This window comes from Mastacembelus armatus, chromosome 9 (genome assembly GCF_900324485.2).
Source record: "Mastacembelus armatus chromosome 9, fMasArm1.2, whole genome shotgun sequence".
Lineage (NCBI taxonomy): Eukaryota > Metazoa > Chordata > Actinopteri > Synbranchiformes > Mastacembelidae > Mastacembelus > Mastacembelus armatus.
The window spans coordinates 22,025,215-22,041,538 of NC_046641.1; the positions used below are offsets into that span (position 1 = coordinate 22,025,215).

Genomic DNA, 16,324 nt, shown 5'->3' on the forward strand with positions numbered 1-16,324 from the left:
GAACATTTCAGTAAGGAGGAGAAAACTGAAGATAGCTGGTGTGGACATAGACAACTTAGACATACAGATATTAGGAATTAGAAAATAGAAATATCAAAAGTATTTGGCATAAATAAATCCACAGAAATGAAATCCTCTTTTCCTGCTGCATGGGTTCATGATTAGTACTGTCCAGGCCTTTTAGTGGATGAATTTCGACATTTTAGAGAAGTCTGGGATTACACAGGCACAGTCTCTTTGCTCTGCTGCATTCATTCTTTGTCTAGCCAGAAACTGACAGTGGTGGCCTGGAAAATCAGAAAATTAGTCTAAAGGTAAAGGGGGAGATAGAAAATAGAAAGATGCAAAGATAAATTACGTGTGATTTTATGTTTTTAAATAAAAAAATTTAAGGATCTGTCCACAAAACCTGTCTACCAGCACCTTTAAGACCAGTGTTCAGTAAAAGCCAGAGAATAAGAAACGTCATCACAATTACCCAGAATCCACAGCACTTGTTCTGGCCAGGTTTTAATAATAATATAATATATTATAATATAATAATATAATATATATATATAATAAAAATAATATTTTAATAATAAACATATGACCATTTTCCATCAACTCATTTTGTGTTTTGTATGTAAACAGCCAGTACTAGTATATGAACGCAGTAGAACATTTCCTTCTGATAAAAGTGATTTGCCACAGTATGAAAAAGCACAAAAAGCAATAAGTGAGCAACGTCGCTTTCCATCAGTGACTAAATCGCACTAATCACCACACATATCTGTTCAATCTTTACAGAAACTGAAGCGTATAATAGACAATTTAACGTTGACCGGTAACATACCCTTTCCTGGTTGCCTGGTAACTGGTCAGGACCAAGAAACTGATTGGCTCAAAATCCACCTACCCACCTACCTATCAACCACCGCCTGCATAAAACACTGAATCGTCCTTTTGTGCACGTCTGGTAATTCAGCCTGGAAACAGTCACATCTGTTTCAGTCTTTGCATTAACTGCTTCAGTCAAGCACTGTAAACACTTAGGTATCAGGAAAATGTACTTAAAAGTTTTAAAAAATAAATAATTTTAGTAGGACTCCAGCTAATAACTTCACCAACTTCTACATCGTCATCCTCTGATTATTTTTGTAGTCCAGTGTTTTTGGTGTGTAAAGTGGTGGTTTGCTGCAGCAGCTGGAACAATTAAATGCTTGTTATTTGGTATGTCTGGTAAAATCTCAAATTGTCTGTCCAATATTTTTTTGTCATGATAAATATTCTGATAAATATTCACCACAATCTGAATTGTGGTGAAATATAAGATGACATGAAAACACCGAGGCACAGTGAAAATGCCTTAAATTTGTACTTTAGTACTTGTGCATCATCTCGATTCAGGCCCAGCTGCTTTCTCCTGACGCCACATTATGTCTGTAAATACTCAGCTCTGAGTACAGTGGGGAAGTTCAGCTCAGGCTAATGCCAGATGTGGCTGAGTCAGATTAAAGCTTAGTGAGGATTAAAACTGTCTGAGTCTACACTACCTACTGCAGTATAACACAGTAAACAACAAGCTGCACAGACTTGTGTCTCTGGGGCATTTCTAGCTGTGTTAAAATAAATCCTTTAGTTTTATTGTTCACTCACTGATCTGAATGAAAACAGACCCATAGCTCCGACCTAATGATTTTTTGTGATGTAACTGTTCTGCAGAACTGAGCTCAGAGAACCGTATGTGAAAATCCCTATAATCTGGTTGAATAACTGAAACGCAGTAAAGCAGCTGAGGCTGGTGTTAAGAGTCATGCAGCCGTAGATTATCACTTTGATGCTGAATAATTGGCAGGTCCACCTTGGAGAGCAAAATAAATTTACATACATTACGAAAACTCATTTTCAGGGAAACTGAAGGCCAGTTTTTCAAAATAAATTGTTCCTCACATAAGCTCTGACATGATTATACTGTGCTCTCACCTATAGAAAAAACACAAATAGGAAAAGAGCGCCATCTACTGGTTACACTTAATTACTGCCACAATTATGGTTTGAAGACGAGTCTTGATTTTAAATCAAATTTAGTGTATTTAAGTATAATCCAAATATCTGTATAAAATATGCTCCTAAAATTTAAAAGTGAAAACAAAAAAACTTTACTTGGACTTGTTCACATTTCAGATAGAGGGCTATGAGTCCTGCAGTCATTCTTTAGTGTAAAACTTATTGACAAATCAAACAAAGATATTGGAAACGACTTGAATTATTTATTTTGGATTGAATCAATGAATACAAAAACATTTGGGGGTGACTTAGTGAGAAACCACAGAAAGTATTTACAAATGCGTTATCTACAAAAAAGAAAGGGATATTTGAAATTGGTTTTCCCAAAATGGGCACAAAAAGAGGGAAAGAAAAGAGGAGTGAACAAAGTGCTGAATTTTACACCTGGGCTGCCTGGACCACAGCCAATTGCTCTGGACACCTCTTCAGAGTAAAAGCACTGAAGCGTCGTTCGTACGTCTGATAGCTGACTGTTTATAAAAGCTGACCCCCACAACCTCCATCTGAATATTTTGCTGAAGAGCAGAGTGACCACCAACCACCATGAGATAAGTTCAGCCCTTCAGTCACTCAGGACAAGTCCCAGTCACCTGCCTTTCTCTATTCTCCCTCTTTGGGCTGTTATAAGCAGCTTAGGAAGCCTCTTCATCGATCTTCGGTGCCAAGTAGTATTTGATGTGTCCCATGTCAGCAATCTTGTACTCCACCACTGTATGGGGAAAAAAAAAAGTTAAACTAGGACCACAACAACTTCAATAACAAACACATAGGTCAAACCTGTGATGGAGCCACTTAGGAAAAGGACAGGTAACATTACCAAGTGGAATATCAGCTGACATGCTGAGGGTGACGGTCTTTGACAGCGGAGTGGCCTTCGTGAAGAAGTTCAGGTAGTTGAGGGCAAAGATGAGTTGCACAGGTTCATTCATCTCAATAGTAACCTTAAAAGAGACAGGAAAGAGGTAAAATGAAACATTAAAGGAGGGCTATAATAAACAATTAGCTCAAGCCACTATCAAAGAGCTGCAGACTAACAGGCTGTCAATCGAACTTCATCAAAAGACACACACTTTCAGCTTTAAACTCTTGGTTGTGGGGACAAAACTAATAAAACTGCAACAAATATCTTCAATAAATCATCGTCTGAATTCAGATTTGACAAAGCAGAACCCAAGTTGTTACCACCGGCTCCACAGCCAAAGAAATCCTGTTCAAATCAATTACATTGCACAGAAAAGAAAACAAGCATCTGCAACATTTTGAGTAGCTGTTACTTTATCTTCACTTAAAAGGCCCAAGTCATTGCTGCATTGGCATCAACTGAAAGTGACTAGAGCCTGATTGTTGAGGTACATACAGATGATAGTTGTGATGTACTGAGGACTAAGTGTTTACAGCGGAAAACCAATTATTGCTCTCACTGTTTACTGTTACAGTATAAAAGCTGATATTAGCTGATAACATTAGTTTGCTGATTTTTACATTAAGCTCTGCTCTGTATTCACTTAATGCTTTGTTCCCATTATCCCAATATCCTGATTTTAACTCAATTAAAAAAAAAAAAAAAAAAACTCACTGCCTCCTCTTCTTTGTCTACGTTGCTGGTCTGGGATAGCTTTACGTTTCCTGTTCCCAGCTCTCCAGAGGCAGAGAACTTCACTCCGTCCTTGGCGCAGGAGATCATGACGGCGTCGCCGATCTGGGAGAGGTCGCGGCAGATACGAGCAAACTCCCCTGACGGCATCTTCACCACACAGCTGTACTCCTGCTCCTGGAGGGACAGACCAACAGTGAACGGTCAGGAGCAGTTTACATGAAAAGCATATTGGAAAGAAAAAGATCAGGACAAAGGTTACTTACTGGAATACCCAGCTGCTCCACATCCAGGTCCATTAGCTTCATCTCATAATCAGACACTTTCTCCTGATCTGTGAGGGACAATGGAGAAGAGGCACATAAAACACTGGACACTGGAGTTAAGTTATTAGTGTTGCTCCTTTAATATAAGTCAGAACGTACTGATGGTCTCAAACACGAGGGCGAGTGTGTCTGCGTTGTCTTCTGCTCTGAGGGTGATGATGTCCTCATTTCCTGCACACTTCAGGATTTTTGACATACTGGGTAGGACGGAAAAAAGGAGGAAAAACATGAAAATGAATTTAAATGAAGACTGCCCTAATCCACTAAAGTTCCCTCAGAAAGAACGTGACAAATCACCTACTTTGTTCTCAATTATTTGACAACCGACTAAACGCTTCATCACAGCAGCTCATTATTAATGAAAATCCTGTTGTATTCATGTGAGCTCAGTCCCTCACCTACACCTAAACTAAATCTTGTGAACACACTTGAAATAAAGCATTTATTTCATTTATTGGGGTGGTTGATATAAACTATTTTAGACATCTAGAGCTGAAAATGACATCTTCAACCAAAAGTCCAAAACCAAAAATATTTAGAATAAGTAAGAGAAAAAGTAATCCACAATTATTTTGATAACTGTGTCACTTTGAAGTCATTTTAAAGGAAAATAAAACGAATATGAAAACAGATGCATTTTTCTTGTACCAGACAGCGAACTGGACTTTTTATCAGATAAAAGCCATGTGAGTTACACTCTGTTGCAGAAACACACTATCACCTTTTTAAACAACAAACCCATAAAATAATATGCGGATTAGTTGCCTCAACCCATGAAACACCTGGTTAGCATCAAAAATGTCAGGGTTGCACATCATCCAGTGAACCTGTGCAACATACAGAGCCAGTGAAGCACAAGCGGAAGTGAAAGTTCCCGGGTTAAACAACAATTCCCGCCAATCCCCTTTTCTGTTCATTTGGCGCTCAAATGACGTCGTTACGTCACGACAATATAGCCGATCTCTGTCAAACTGCAGCAAATTCAATTTTTAAGCCAAAGATAAACTATTTAGCGTAACACAAACTTTGTATTTGTGAATAACACATAAACAAGCGGGAGTATATTAAAGACCGACAGTGAAGAGTTAAGTGCGGGCTGGTTGGGCACAGAGGAGGCATGCCCGGGCAATTCCTCCAAGATGGCTACCATCTTTCTAAACGTTAAGTATTAGACATTAACTTGTGCGACAAAAGACACTGACAAAAGCAGCGCCCTTTTAACTCTGAGTCACTTTAGCTGTGAGACAAAAAACGCTCGGACAAACCAAACCTCATGCATTTTTTAAGGTTTTTTGCAGCGGCTAAACTTCAGCAACTCGACTTGTCAAGCTAGCTCACACTATAACACTTTGCCTGCGAGCCAACCACCTTATAAGAAACAGACCGGAGTAAACTAACATGAAATTAATGATTCTGTGACAAACGAGTGTGTGTGTGTGTGATGTTTGCTCCACCTGCTGAGGTTGACTCCCATGGCGAGGTTCCTGTCGCAGCGGTACGAGTCGAAGCCGTCGTGCCGCAGGGTGAGCTGCACCAGGGATACGTGAGAGGAGTCCATGCTCTGCAGGGAGATGCCGGACGAGCTGACGTCCCAGCAGGCCTCCGTGATCAGGTCCTTCAGAGCCTCCAGCACCTTCTTCAGGATGGAGCCCTGTACCAGGCGAGCCTCAAACATGGTTTCCTGTGGAGTTTTTACGTCTGCGTAGATTTCAGAAGAAGAGTTTGTTGTCGCCTTTAGCCGTACTCCGTCAAAATGGAGGCAGCAGTTTGAGGTTATCGCCGGAGGAGGAAGAGAGAAACTCGTCTAAAACCTCAGTCTTTGTGTTGTGAGCCGACAGAGCCGCGGCGACCACTCTCCTCTTTCAGCGCCCAGGAACTATTTGAGCTGCAAGCGCGCGCTAACGTCAATTTTTAATGGTTCGGCGTCATGGCGTCATTTCCGTGTCCTCTCTCGTCCCGCCCACCAAGGACACAGATGTCAGCCATTTTGGAAAGGTCAAGCTGTTGTATAGTTTGAAGTATATTTTTCTAAGGCAAGACGTCCTGTATGCAGTGTCTGCAATATTTACTAAATTAAATTTAAATATTTTAAATAAATTTAACTGTTCATGTGTTTGTAAAAAAAAAAAAAAAATTAAGACCTTTTTAAGACCTTTATTAATAAAAGTTACACATGCACTGCATTTTAATACCTGGAAAATATTTTTTCAACAATAAGCAGTGAAAAAGTGGGAAGCATCAAACTCAATTTTATGTAATCTATGAATAAATGTATTATTTATTTTCTCTCACAGCTGAAAGGCATTTTTTTTGCATGCAACTGCATTATTTTACTAAAGGTGCCATATTAATAATATAGGAATTTTATTGTCCACCAAATTGTTTTGAAATGAATTCTAGATTTTTAGATGTTTAAGTACTTCTAATGAAAAAGTATTACGCAAGTATAAGTTTTGCCCCTGTTCATCCATCTTATTTTGAAACCATTGTGTATCATCTCTTCCTCGTCAGAGTGAACCTGTACACAAAGGTTTTCAATATAGCTCTGTTTCACTTTAGCATTAATGTATAATTATATAATCATCATTTGAAAATCTGTGTAAAAATGAGTTGCAGAGAAAAAACACAACGTGCTATGATTTGTTTTATTGCTGAATGAGTAATCTGGGTTTGTTGGGCACACACTGTCAGTAAATACACAATCACGTGTACAGATGCACATAAAAAAGGATGCTATTTTTATAATGCCATTTAACCCCTGAGTATATATGGATTCAGGTCACTTAGCAGGGTCACTTGGCACTTGATCTCAGAAGACAATGTACTTACAGAAAATCAGTCTGAGGTATCTGAGGTAAGGGGATGTCAGATGTAGAAAATCACCCATTTTATACTACAGTATATGTTGTGGCAGAGATTTCATTTCTATTTGGTCAGTTAAAACGTTGTGTTGCAGCTAAGGGCAGACTTGTGTTTTTATACTGGGAGTCTCTGTTTAGAGATCATCAGACAGGATGTAGTTTGTTGCCATGGCGAGGATCGGGGCTCCCGTGGGGGTGCCAGGGAAAGGTCCACTGGATCCTGCGATGTCAATATGGGAGTATGGCAGAGGTCTGTCAGAGTCCACGCCATGCTACAGTGGAAAGTTAGATATTAGAGTAATACAAGTTAATTACAGCACTTTTTACACATTATTTTTTATATGCTCATATAAATAATAAGTTATTGTGACAATGTTTGAGAACCTTGTCAAGGCCTGAGGCCATAATGAGGAAAGCTGCAGGGGTCTGATGTCCCCGAGGTGTAGCTGAGGACGGCAGGTTGTTGCACTGCAAAATATCCTCATACTCAGACTTGCCCTTGTGGAATTCGTAGTCCTCTCGTCTGATACTGGACACCTCGAACACATCGCCCAGAACATCTCCAGCTGCAGGAGAGAGGACGAAGACCATGTTAGTTAGTCGTTGGGGAACGCTCTGGAGAACCAGCATTAAGCAGCTGTGCTAAAGAAGGTTCATGATTTCCAAGTATTCGATACAGTCACAATGGCAACATCTGCTGAGTGGTTAGCACTGTTGCCTCACAGCAAGAAGGTTCCTGGTTTGAAACCCATCAGGGGCCTTTCTGTGTGGAGTTTACATGTTCTCCCTGTGCTTGTGTGGGTTTTCTCCAGGTACTCTGGTTTCCTCCCACAGTCCAAAAACATGTATGTCAGGTTGATTGGTGACCCTAAATTGCCCATAGGAGTGAGTGCGAGTGTGTGAGGTTGTTTGTCTCTATGTGGCCCTGTGATGGACTGGGGACCTGTCCAGGGTGGACCCCTGCCTTTCACCCAAAGAGAGCTGGGATAGGCTCCAGCAGATCTCTGGGACCCTGGTTAGGATTGAGGGGGTATAGATGGATAAAATCTGTTTGATCAGATTTGATCTGGGTCTGATGCAATGTGGCCTTGTTTTATCATGGTCATGTGATATTGTTACTGAAACATCCTGCTGTAATACTTGTTTAAAAAGTTGATACTATGCTGAGTAGTTGGCTTCAAGCTGATCATCCAAAGTTCAAATGATTGTAACCGACTATAAATGTCAAAAGTCATGACAAATGAATACAGCACTATACTAAGTTACCAGTGTTAAAACTGATTGGCCAACAAATCCTGTAGCATAAACTTTGTAATTTTATTCATATAGTTTAACAAAATTGTTTTTAATTGCTTCTTCTGGAGCTTTTAACTGAATCTCATGGTCTTCTAGAAAAAAAAAACAAACCAAACTAACTAGTAAGTTGTCCTTGACTTACAAATTCTGTCAAACGACTGTTTCGAAGCGCAAACATGACCTTCCATCAAATTTATCTAGTTTTCTCACCTTTCTGCCACTGAGCAGCATTGCTGTTGCGATGAGCTGGTCCATTATCCATGATGATCTACAATGAGAAATATAAACTGAACTCAGTCTATAGTTTGTTTTTTTTATGTTAAAATAAAATGCGTGAGCAGAACTTACAGAGTAGTTAGGTCCCATTGCTCTAATGGCGTGACCAGTCAGAGTTGCGATAGTAAACAGCTCAGGAGAAGTCTCGAGTACTGCCTGCAGACACAGATACTATGGTCAACAAGAGAAAGGGAAAATGTTGGTGAACATACTTAGTAAGTGATTATTATGGGATGTTCTGACCTTCTCCTTCATCTCACAGAGCAGGTCGACCATCACCATACGCCCCTCTGCGTCAGTGTTCCCCACTCTCACTCTGCGGCCCGCACGGGAAACCACCAGCTCATCAGCCACGTAGCAGTCTGAGAAAACACACGTACACACAGCGACCTTAAGAAAGAAACCCACGACACTGATGCCACTGAGAAGAATAAAACTAGGAAGATAAGTGATGGAAAAAAAATGGATTAAAACCAACCTGTGCCGACGCTGTTCCTCACCATGGCCATCGAGCCAACAACCTTCAGATGTTTTGGCTTCAGTTTGGCCAAGATCTAGATGGCAAGAAGGACAGTAAGTGACAGATCTGTGATCAAGGTACTGAAGGTTACATTTCCACAGACAAAAACATTAATATGTTCTTTGGGCACCATCATGACTGAGCGACATCCCGGTAAATCAAAAGTCCTGAGGTTCTGGGCCAAACCAAGAAACCAGGTTCTGTCTGTGCCCAGTAAACGCTCCCTGAAGGTTTGTTATTCAGCTGCACAGGAAGGTCGCTCACCTGGAAGAAGCCGGCCACAGCAGCAGCTCCACACTTGTCCCTGTGCATCCCAGCCATGATCCCACCTGCTTTGATGTCAGCTCCACCAGTGTCGTAGGTGATTCCCTGCAATCACCACATGAGAACCAGTCTCTATTTATCGACTAGTCAGTTACAGACACAATAAACACTCTGGTTTGCTTAAACAAAAGGGACAGAACTCACTAATAATGGAATCTGCTAATTATTTTCTCAATTGACTGTTATGGTATGTTTATAGAATATTTCATTTAGTGTCATGTTGTTACAAAGAAAAGAACATTTAAGAAGTTTCCACTAGTAAATATGATGAAATAACTGATTGATTTGCTATTGATCAACTAATTGCAGAGACAGTATCTGGGGGAGACTATCTGACTCCATACTACCAATCCCCTCCATCTGGTCATCCTCCCGACCTCAGCCTAGAAAATCAGGTATACGCCAGATCAACCACTCTGTACTAGCTAACATCCCCAGAAACATGGACTCGACACCTTTCCACAACACTCATTTTGGGCTTCTTAACGTTCGCTCCCTCTCTCAAAAAGCATCCCTCATCTTTGACATTATTCTTAAACACAATCTCGACATCCTGTGCTTAACTGAAACCTGGCAGCAGCCCTCTTAGCTGACCTCATCTCTCTGTCAGCCAACATAATTCTTCTTGGTGATTTTAACATCCACTTCGACAATCCCAACAACACCGCTACAAAAGACCTAATTTCCTGTCTGGACAGCTTTGGGCTCCAACAATACATCACCTCCCCAACACATTCTCTAGGCCACACCCTCGACTTAGTCTGCTGCTCTGGCGTCACAGTTCAGTCATGTTCTACCCTCGACACCTTCTTCTCCGACCACAAACTAGTCTGCTTTAACTCCAAACTACCTCTCTTCAAAACCCACCTCTCCCGCACCATCACCTTCCGTAACTTAAAGAACATCGACCTCCCCTCCTTCACTGCTGCTCTCAACAACCTTTCATGTACTAATTACACACCGTCCCTCTCCAACATGTTATCCAATTTCAACTGTGAGCTACGAAATCTACTCAACACCTTCGCCCCACTCAAAACTAGATCTGTATCCTTTACGCACTCTGCTCCATGGTACACACCCGAACTCCGCCTCCTCAAAACCCAAGCCCGTCGCCTTGAACGTCTCTTCAAAAAAACCGGTTCATCCACCCACAAGGACTTATACCTAAACCACATACTGAAGTACAAGCAAACCATTACTCAAACAAAATCTGACTTCTATGCCTCGCTTATTGTATCCGCCTCTGGCTCCACGCGTTCCCTCTTCTCCACTGTCAAAAATTTATTGGGCCCTCCCGATACTCCTCTCTTCCCTTCACTCTCCACCACCTTGTGCAATAACTTCCTGGATTTCTTCTCATCAAAAATCGAAAATATACACCAGCAATTTCCCCCCATCTGTGACACTGCGAACTGCCTCCACTGTACCCTTCCCTCTCTACCAGTATCCTCCCTGCTTTCGAGTTTTATCATTCCACCCACCACGGTTATCTCTTCGCTGATCCTCAAATCCAAACCCTCAACCTGCAAACTTGACCCCCTACCAACCAACCTCGTCAAGCTCTGTCTCCCCTCTCTCCTTCCTCATCTTACCCACATTATTCACACTTCCCTCAGTTCTGGCATCGTACCCCCATCACTCAAGACAGCCATCATCTCACCAATTCTAAAAAAACCTGGTCTCGATCCTGCCGACCTTAACAACTTCCGCCCTATCTCCAATCTCCCGTTCCTCTCCAAAATCCTGGAAAAAGTTGTTCACCACCAGGTCCATACCCACCTTTCCGCCAATAGCCTATACGAACACTTTCAATCTGGTTTCCGCCAACTTCACAGCACTGAAACTGCCCTGGTCAAAATCACCAACGACCTCCTAGTAGCCGCAGACTCTGGCCTTGTCTCCATCCTCATCCTCCTTGACCTAACTGCAGCTTTTGACACCATCTCACACAATATTCTCCTCCATCGCCTTGCTTCCATCGGCATAGCCGGCTCGGTCCTCTCATGGTTCACCTCCTACCTATCTGACCGCACCCAGTCCGTCCATCTCCAGAACTTCCACTCCCAGCCCTCTACTGTCAGTTGTGGCGTGCCTCAGGGCTCTGTCCTGGGGCCCCTCCTCTTTATTATTTATCTCCTTCCTCTCGGAAATATCCTTAGGCAACATAACATCAATTTCCACTGTTATGCAGACGACACCCAGTTCTACCTCTCTGCTGCTCCATCTTCTACCCTCCCCCCTCCCTCCCTCCTTACCTGCTTACATAATATCAAATCCTGGTTCACCCATAACTTTTTGAAACTCAACCCTGACAAAACTGAAATTCTCCTCGTGGGCACCAGATCCACCCTTTCTAAAACCAGCACCTTCTCCATTCAAATTGACAACAATACTGTCCCCCCCTCCCCCCAAGTTAAAAGCCTGGGTGTCATCCTAGACGGTACTCTCTCCTTCACTCAGCATATCAATACCACTACCCGGTCGGCCTACTCCCATCTCCGTAACATAAACCGCATCCGTTCCTCACTCACCACCGATAGCACGGCAATACTCATTAACGCCTTTGTCACCTCTCGTTTGGATTACTGTAACTCACTCCTCACTGGTCTACCTCTCAAATCACTTCGCAAACTTCAACTTGTCCAGAACTCTGCTGCCCGAATCATCACCAGAACTCCATCCTCACATCATATCACCCCTGTCCTTAAACAACTTCACTGGCTCCCTGTGTCCTTCCGTATAAACTATAAAATCCTCCTTCTCACCTACAAAGCCCTCCACTCTATTGCCCCACCATACATCACTGAACTACTTCATATCTATTCTCCGCCTCGTCCTCTCCGCTCCTCCAGTTCCACTCTCCTCTGCACCCCTACAGCGCGCCTGGCCACCATGGGCGCTAGATCCTTCAGCCACACTGCGCCCCGCCTTTGGAACATTCTCCCTCATCGCATCCGGTCGTCTCCAGACTTATCAACTTTTAAATCATCACTCAAAACATATCTGTTCCGTATAGCGTTTTCCACCTAACTCTCTTAACTTCTCAAAGCAGCCCGTGATGTCCTACCACCCTCTGCCTATTTCATATTGTCTCATACTGTTTCATATTTGTTGTTCTGTCATCTGGGTTTCTGTATTTCAATTTACTTTTACTGTACTTCGCCCACTTCCTAGATAATCCACGCTTTTGCCTTTACATTCTCTCCCGCCGTTTATGTATTCTTGTTACTGTTGTTTTAATGCACTCTATGTATATCATGCTGTATGCTTCCTTTTCTATCTGTAAGGTGACCTTGAGACTTTGAAAGGCGCCATGAAATAAAATGTATTATTATTATTATTATTAGTTGTACATCTGTTTGCTTTATTTTCAATTCAGATCAATTACAGCATTTTACACTATTTCCCTGTATTTCAGGCTGCCATATGGTATATTTGGCAGATGACTGAAGTTCTGTGGGTGAGACATTAAAATAATAATAAATTCAGTCATTGTTAATATATTAGTCAGGTTGATGTCAAATTTGCTAAATCAAACATGGAGCTAGTTCATCTCCAATGTTCCTTCTCACATAAGTGTTTTCAATCTAGGTAATCCAGGTTAATGCTTTAGTGGTTTCGAGAACACAAGTCTGATCGTCCCTTCTCACCTTTCCCACCAACATGAGCGTCTTATGGATTGGCCCTTCTCCAGAGTACTGCAGCTTGATAACTCTGGCCTGGTGACGGGGAACACCTGCACCAGGAGCAATTATTACTCTTAAGAATCTGTACCTGTATTCATTTTAATAAGTAATAAAAACAGAATATGCTTCCTTACTGCTGGCACAGCGGTTCACTGCAGCCAGGCAGGGATACTCCTTCTCCAGAACATTCAGGTCACGTATAACTTCAACCTAGAGGTGGATAAACATGAACATGTTCTAACATTTGTGGCCACAAAAAAAGTTTTAGGTGCTGGTGAAAAACTGTTCTGGACCATAACTAAAGTTGTTTCTACTCATTGTTGTGATTGTTCTTTAGAGGAACAGCAGATAACTTCACTCTTTCCTAAGAAAATAAACTACAGCATCATATGATCTAGTTGTCATATTTCTTGCTACCTGCACACGGCTGTCTTTAAAGAGTTGCTGCACATAATCAGCCACACGAGGAGCAGCCATACGCTCGGGGTCTGAGCCTCCAATATCACGGTACGCCAGTCTGAGGAGGGGAAACACGACAGCTGGTGAGTGAGTGACTAAAAACAACGTGACAAAGGAAATAAGATGAACTCACCTCCCACTCTCCAGAGCATCAGCTAGCTTCACCAGTCTCTGTCCCTGAGCCTCCTGTGGAGACCACAGCCCCAGAACACACACCTTGTGGTTGGTGGGTTTCGCATTTCCCTCCCTCACTTCCAGCGGCTTGTGAGTGAAAGAGGGAAAAAAAAAAAGTTAGCCTACTGTCCTGGACATTTATTTTATGTTGGCATGTTTTAGTTATGATGGACATGTTCAAGTTTCATGTGAAACTTACATAAAGTCTTTATGTCTTTATGTAAGAAGGACATGATGGTGTTTTCTCACCATGTAGAGAGCATGAAGGGCTCCGAGCGCAGCCACCAAGCTGCTGTTCTTATAATCCTTGTGAGGAGGGCAGACCAGCAGGGGGCGCTGCATGCCGGCTTTCAAGGCCCTGAAAGGACACATGGAGATGAGACGACAAAGAAAGCTGGAGATAAACCAAACCGAACTCAGATACCAGACGAACCTTTTGATGCCGTTCACTGCTGCATCACTGAAGCGTCTCACATCATCGTAGTCGCGGTTTACGGGCCCGGTTGAGGCAAACACCAGGCGGTTACCTGGGAGGCCAGGGACCTTGAGGACCACCACTTCCTCCCCCAGACCACTGTCCACCTAGAGGTTAACAGCAGCACACAGCGAAAAATCATCATATGAAAAAGCATCACCAGAGAATGTGATATATCTTCTTGAACCATCTTTATTAAAGTAGAAGACTGAGGCTGTGAGATTCCTTAATATCCTTTATGGGCCCTTTGACTAACATAGTGTCTATATGTGCCCTATTGTACTGACACTGGTATTCTGAATATTTTTAAAGGTGCAATGTGTAAAATGTGAAACATTTTGCAGCACACCCCACCTGTCTCTAGGTGGAGGAAGGGCACGGTGGCCGTCACTCTTAAAACAAAATGTAATTCCTAGTCTAGAGTCAGTGTTGGTTTGTCGGTTCTGGGCTACTGTAGAAACAGGAGAGTGCAACATGGCTGCCTCTGCGAAAGGAGACCCGTTCCCTATGTAGATTTAAAAGGCTCATTGTGACATTAAGAAATGGATTGGCTGCAGGTGCTAGAAGAGCCGACACTTACTGAGCTGTAGTCCTGCAGAGGAGCTTTCAGAGACTCGAGCTCGGAGGGCAGTGTGTCATGACTCTGGGTCACTAAGATGATGCCATCAAAACTAGAAGAACGACAATCCCATCATCAGCCCAAGTGAACAAACACTGGCAGCTGGAGAGAAAATGTTTGTACTGATACTCACTTCTGGTTCCTGAGGTCGGCGGTCCACTCAACGGGCTGAATGCTGGGAAGAGAAACACAAAGTTACTTCCTGTTGTGTGTGTGTGTGTCGGACACAGGAGACCTAATATCTCAGAGTGATGCAGGTTTTACAGCGCACAGTAACGATAGCAGAACAAGACCTTTGATATCAGCCGTTAAAAGTGCGTGACAGGTTTATTTCTCACTGCAGCAAAAATCATGACTTTGTACCCAGCATGCACTTTGCACAGAACAATCACCTCAGTTTGCAGCAGATGAAAATGTTGCAGTTGCAAAATTTTGGAAAAATTTCACATTTTGTTGATCTTAGAAATGCAAAAACAGACGTGCCACATCAGCCTTTGTCCAAACGTTAATGCACTGTGAGCTTTTATTTCCTGAACTTCTTAAAAGTGTCTCTCTGTTCTTCACTTGGACCTTTCACCCACTGGGGACTCATTCTGTCCTGCACACACAGCATGTTTGAAACCTACGCTCACGTGTTGTGGATTTTGAGGTCTGCTGTGGAAGCCAGATGTGCTTCTTTTTGCTGACTGCAGAACATCTGCATGCAGAATCTGCTGACATTTAGCAGAATCTCTCTGTTTCCTGTCCCACTGCCTGTAAAGCTCATACAATATTTTCACTGCAAGTTTTAAGAGGTGGGACATGAAGTATGTGCTGCTCAGACTTTGACTATCAGGTGTTTCAGGTTTTCTTCCACCACACAACGTTACTTGGTGCATCGCATAACATCAGCAGGGCAGCTGAATAAAACTGAAAGTGAAATGTAAGAAAGAAGCGAGCGTGTGGTCCCTGATCATGGAAAATCAATCTGCCTCTGTTGCAACAGGAGAGGATCAGCTGTTTGCACTCAGAGCTGGGAACAAATAAACAGAAGACGCTTTTTATAGATAAATAAAACTAAACTGCACCAGGTGAAGACAGTGTTGCAGTGAGATAGCAACCTGTCACACACTTTAACAGCTGCACCAGGTGAAAAATTAAATATAATAATAAAGGAGCAGGGAAAGCGAATGAAAAGAAAAGTGCTGTTTGGTTCGTTCCTGCGTAATTTGGCACGTTTGGGACCAAAACCTGCACAAAGAGCTTCGAGTCTCACCTGCTGCACATTGTTATCCTCCTCCTCCGGCGTCTTCAGGGCGACAAGCGGCTGATTACCGGGTCCTTCCCTGCACTCCCTCCGGTTCATCACATGATCCGTTAAGTTGCCCTCGTGCTGCCTTCACGGGCTAATCGAAACTCTAAATTTTCGCTCATCGTAGCAGTAAGAACCACCAACCTAAACTATCTGCGACTTATTAATGTTAATGATCAGAAATATAAAATATGGCACTTCCTGTATATTTGATATTGAACATATTTGCTGCTAATAAAACTCATCTACTTTTAAATCACAGTCACGGTAAGTTAGGAGAAGTGGCAAAGTTCCCACTGCGCTTTAAGGCCGATTTATGAAGCCAGTCGGGTATTGTAGTTTCTTAACCTCGTTGAAAAACGTAAAAACAGAAC

At 42.5% G+C, this 16,324-nt stretch overlaps 2 protein-coding genes across 2 annotated transcripts; both read right to left on the minus strand.

Moving 5' to 3' along the window:
• Positions 1 to 2,232: 2,232 nt before the first annotated feature.
• Positions 2,233 to 5,859, minus strand: pcna (proliferating cell nuclear antigen). Its single transcript, XM_026322507.2, has 6 exons — positions 5,424 to 5,859; positions 4,069 to 4,166; positions 3,910 to 3,977; positions 3,626 to 3,820; positions 2,867 to 2,990; positions 2,233 to 2,758 (listed from the first exon to the last, which is right to left on the minus strand). Exons 1-6 carry the CDS (start codon positions 5,642 to 5,644, stop codon positions 2,682 to 2,684), a joined length of 783 nt encoding a protein of 260 aa, XP_026178292.1. The 5' UTR covers positions 5,645 to 5,859; the 3' UTR covers positions 2,233 to 2,681.
• A 736-nt stretch (positions 5,860 to 6,595) lies between these two features.
• On the minus strand, positions 6,596 to 16,024 carry LOC113138776 (putative aminopeptidase W07G4.4). The gene is made up of 16 exons (XM_026321529.1): positions 15,915 to 16,024; positions 14,793 to 14,834; positions 14,621 to 14,711; positions 13,999 to 14,147; positions 13,815 to 13,923; positions 13,525 to 13,652; positions 13,350 to 13,449; positions 13,067 to 13,142; positions 12,897 to 12,982; positions 9,187 to 9,291; positions 8,881 to 8,956; positions 8,646 to 8,764; positions 8,475 to 8,558; positions 8,337 to 8,394; positions 7,215 to 7,396; positions 6,596 to 7,102 (listed from the first exon to the last, which is right to left on the minus strand). Exons 1-16 carry the CDS (start codon positions 15,923 to 15,925, stop codon positions 6,965 to 6,967), a joined length of 1,554 nt encoding a protein of 517 aa, XP_026177314.1. The 5' UTR covers positions 15,926 to 16,024; the 3' UTR covers positions 6,596 to 6,964.
• Positions 16,025 to 16,324: the final 300 nt, after the last annotated feature.

What these genes read in the sequence shown, in the direction of transcription:
- pcna (XM_026322507.2), bottom strand. Translation starts at nt 5,644, where the DNA reads ATGTTTGAGGCTCGCCTGGTACAGGGCTCCATCCTGAAGAAGGTGCTG. An exon ending in CCTCGTGTTTGAGACCATCA is followed by an intron (nt 3,978 to 4,068) that starts GTACGTTCTGAC and finishes TGTCCCTCACAG; the next exon opens with ATCAGGAGAAAGTGTCTGAT. An exon ending in TAGACAAAGAAGAGGAGGCA is followed by an intron (nt 2,991 to 3,625) that starts GTGAGTTTTTTT and finishes GTCTCTTTTAAG; the next exon opens with GTTACTATTGAGATGAATGA.
- LOC113138776 (XM_026321529.1), bottom strand. An exon ending in AGTGAACCGCTGTGCCAGCA is followed by an intron (nt 12,983 to 13,066) that starts GTAAGGAAGCAT and finishes CTCCTGGTGCAG; the next exon opens with GTGTTCCCCGTCACCAGGCC. An exon ending in GAGGAACAGCGTCGGCACAG is followed by an intron (nt 8,765 to 8,880) that starts GTTGGTTTTAAT and finishes GTGTTTTCTCAG; the next exon opens with ACTGCTACGTGGCTGATGAG.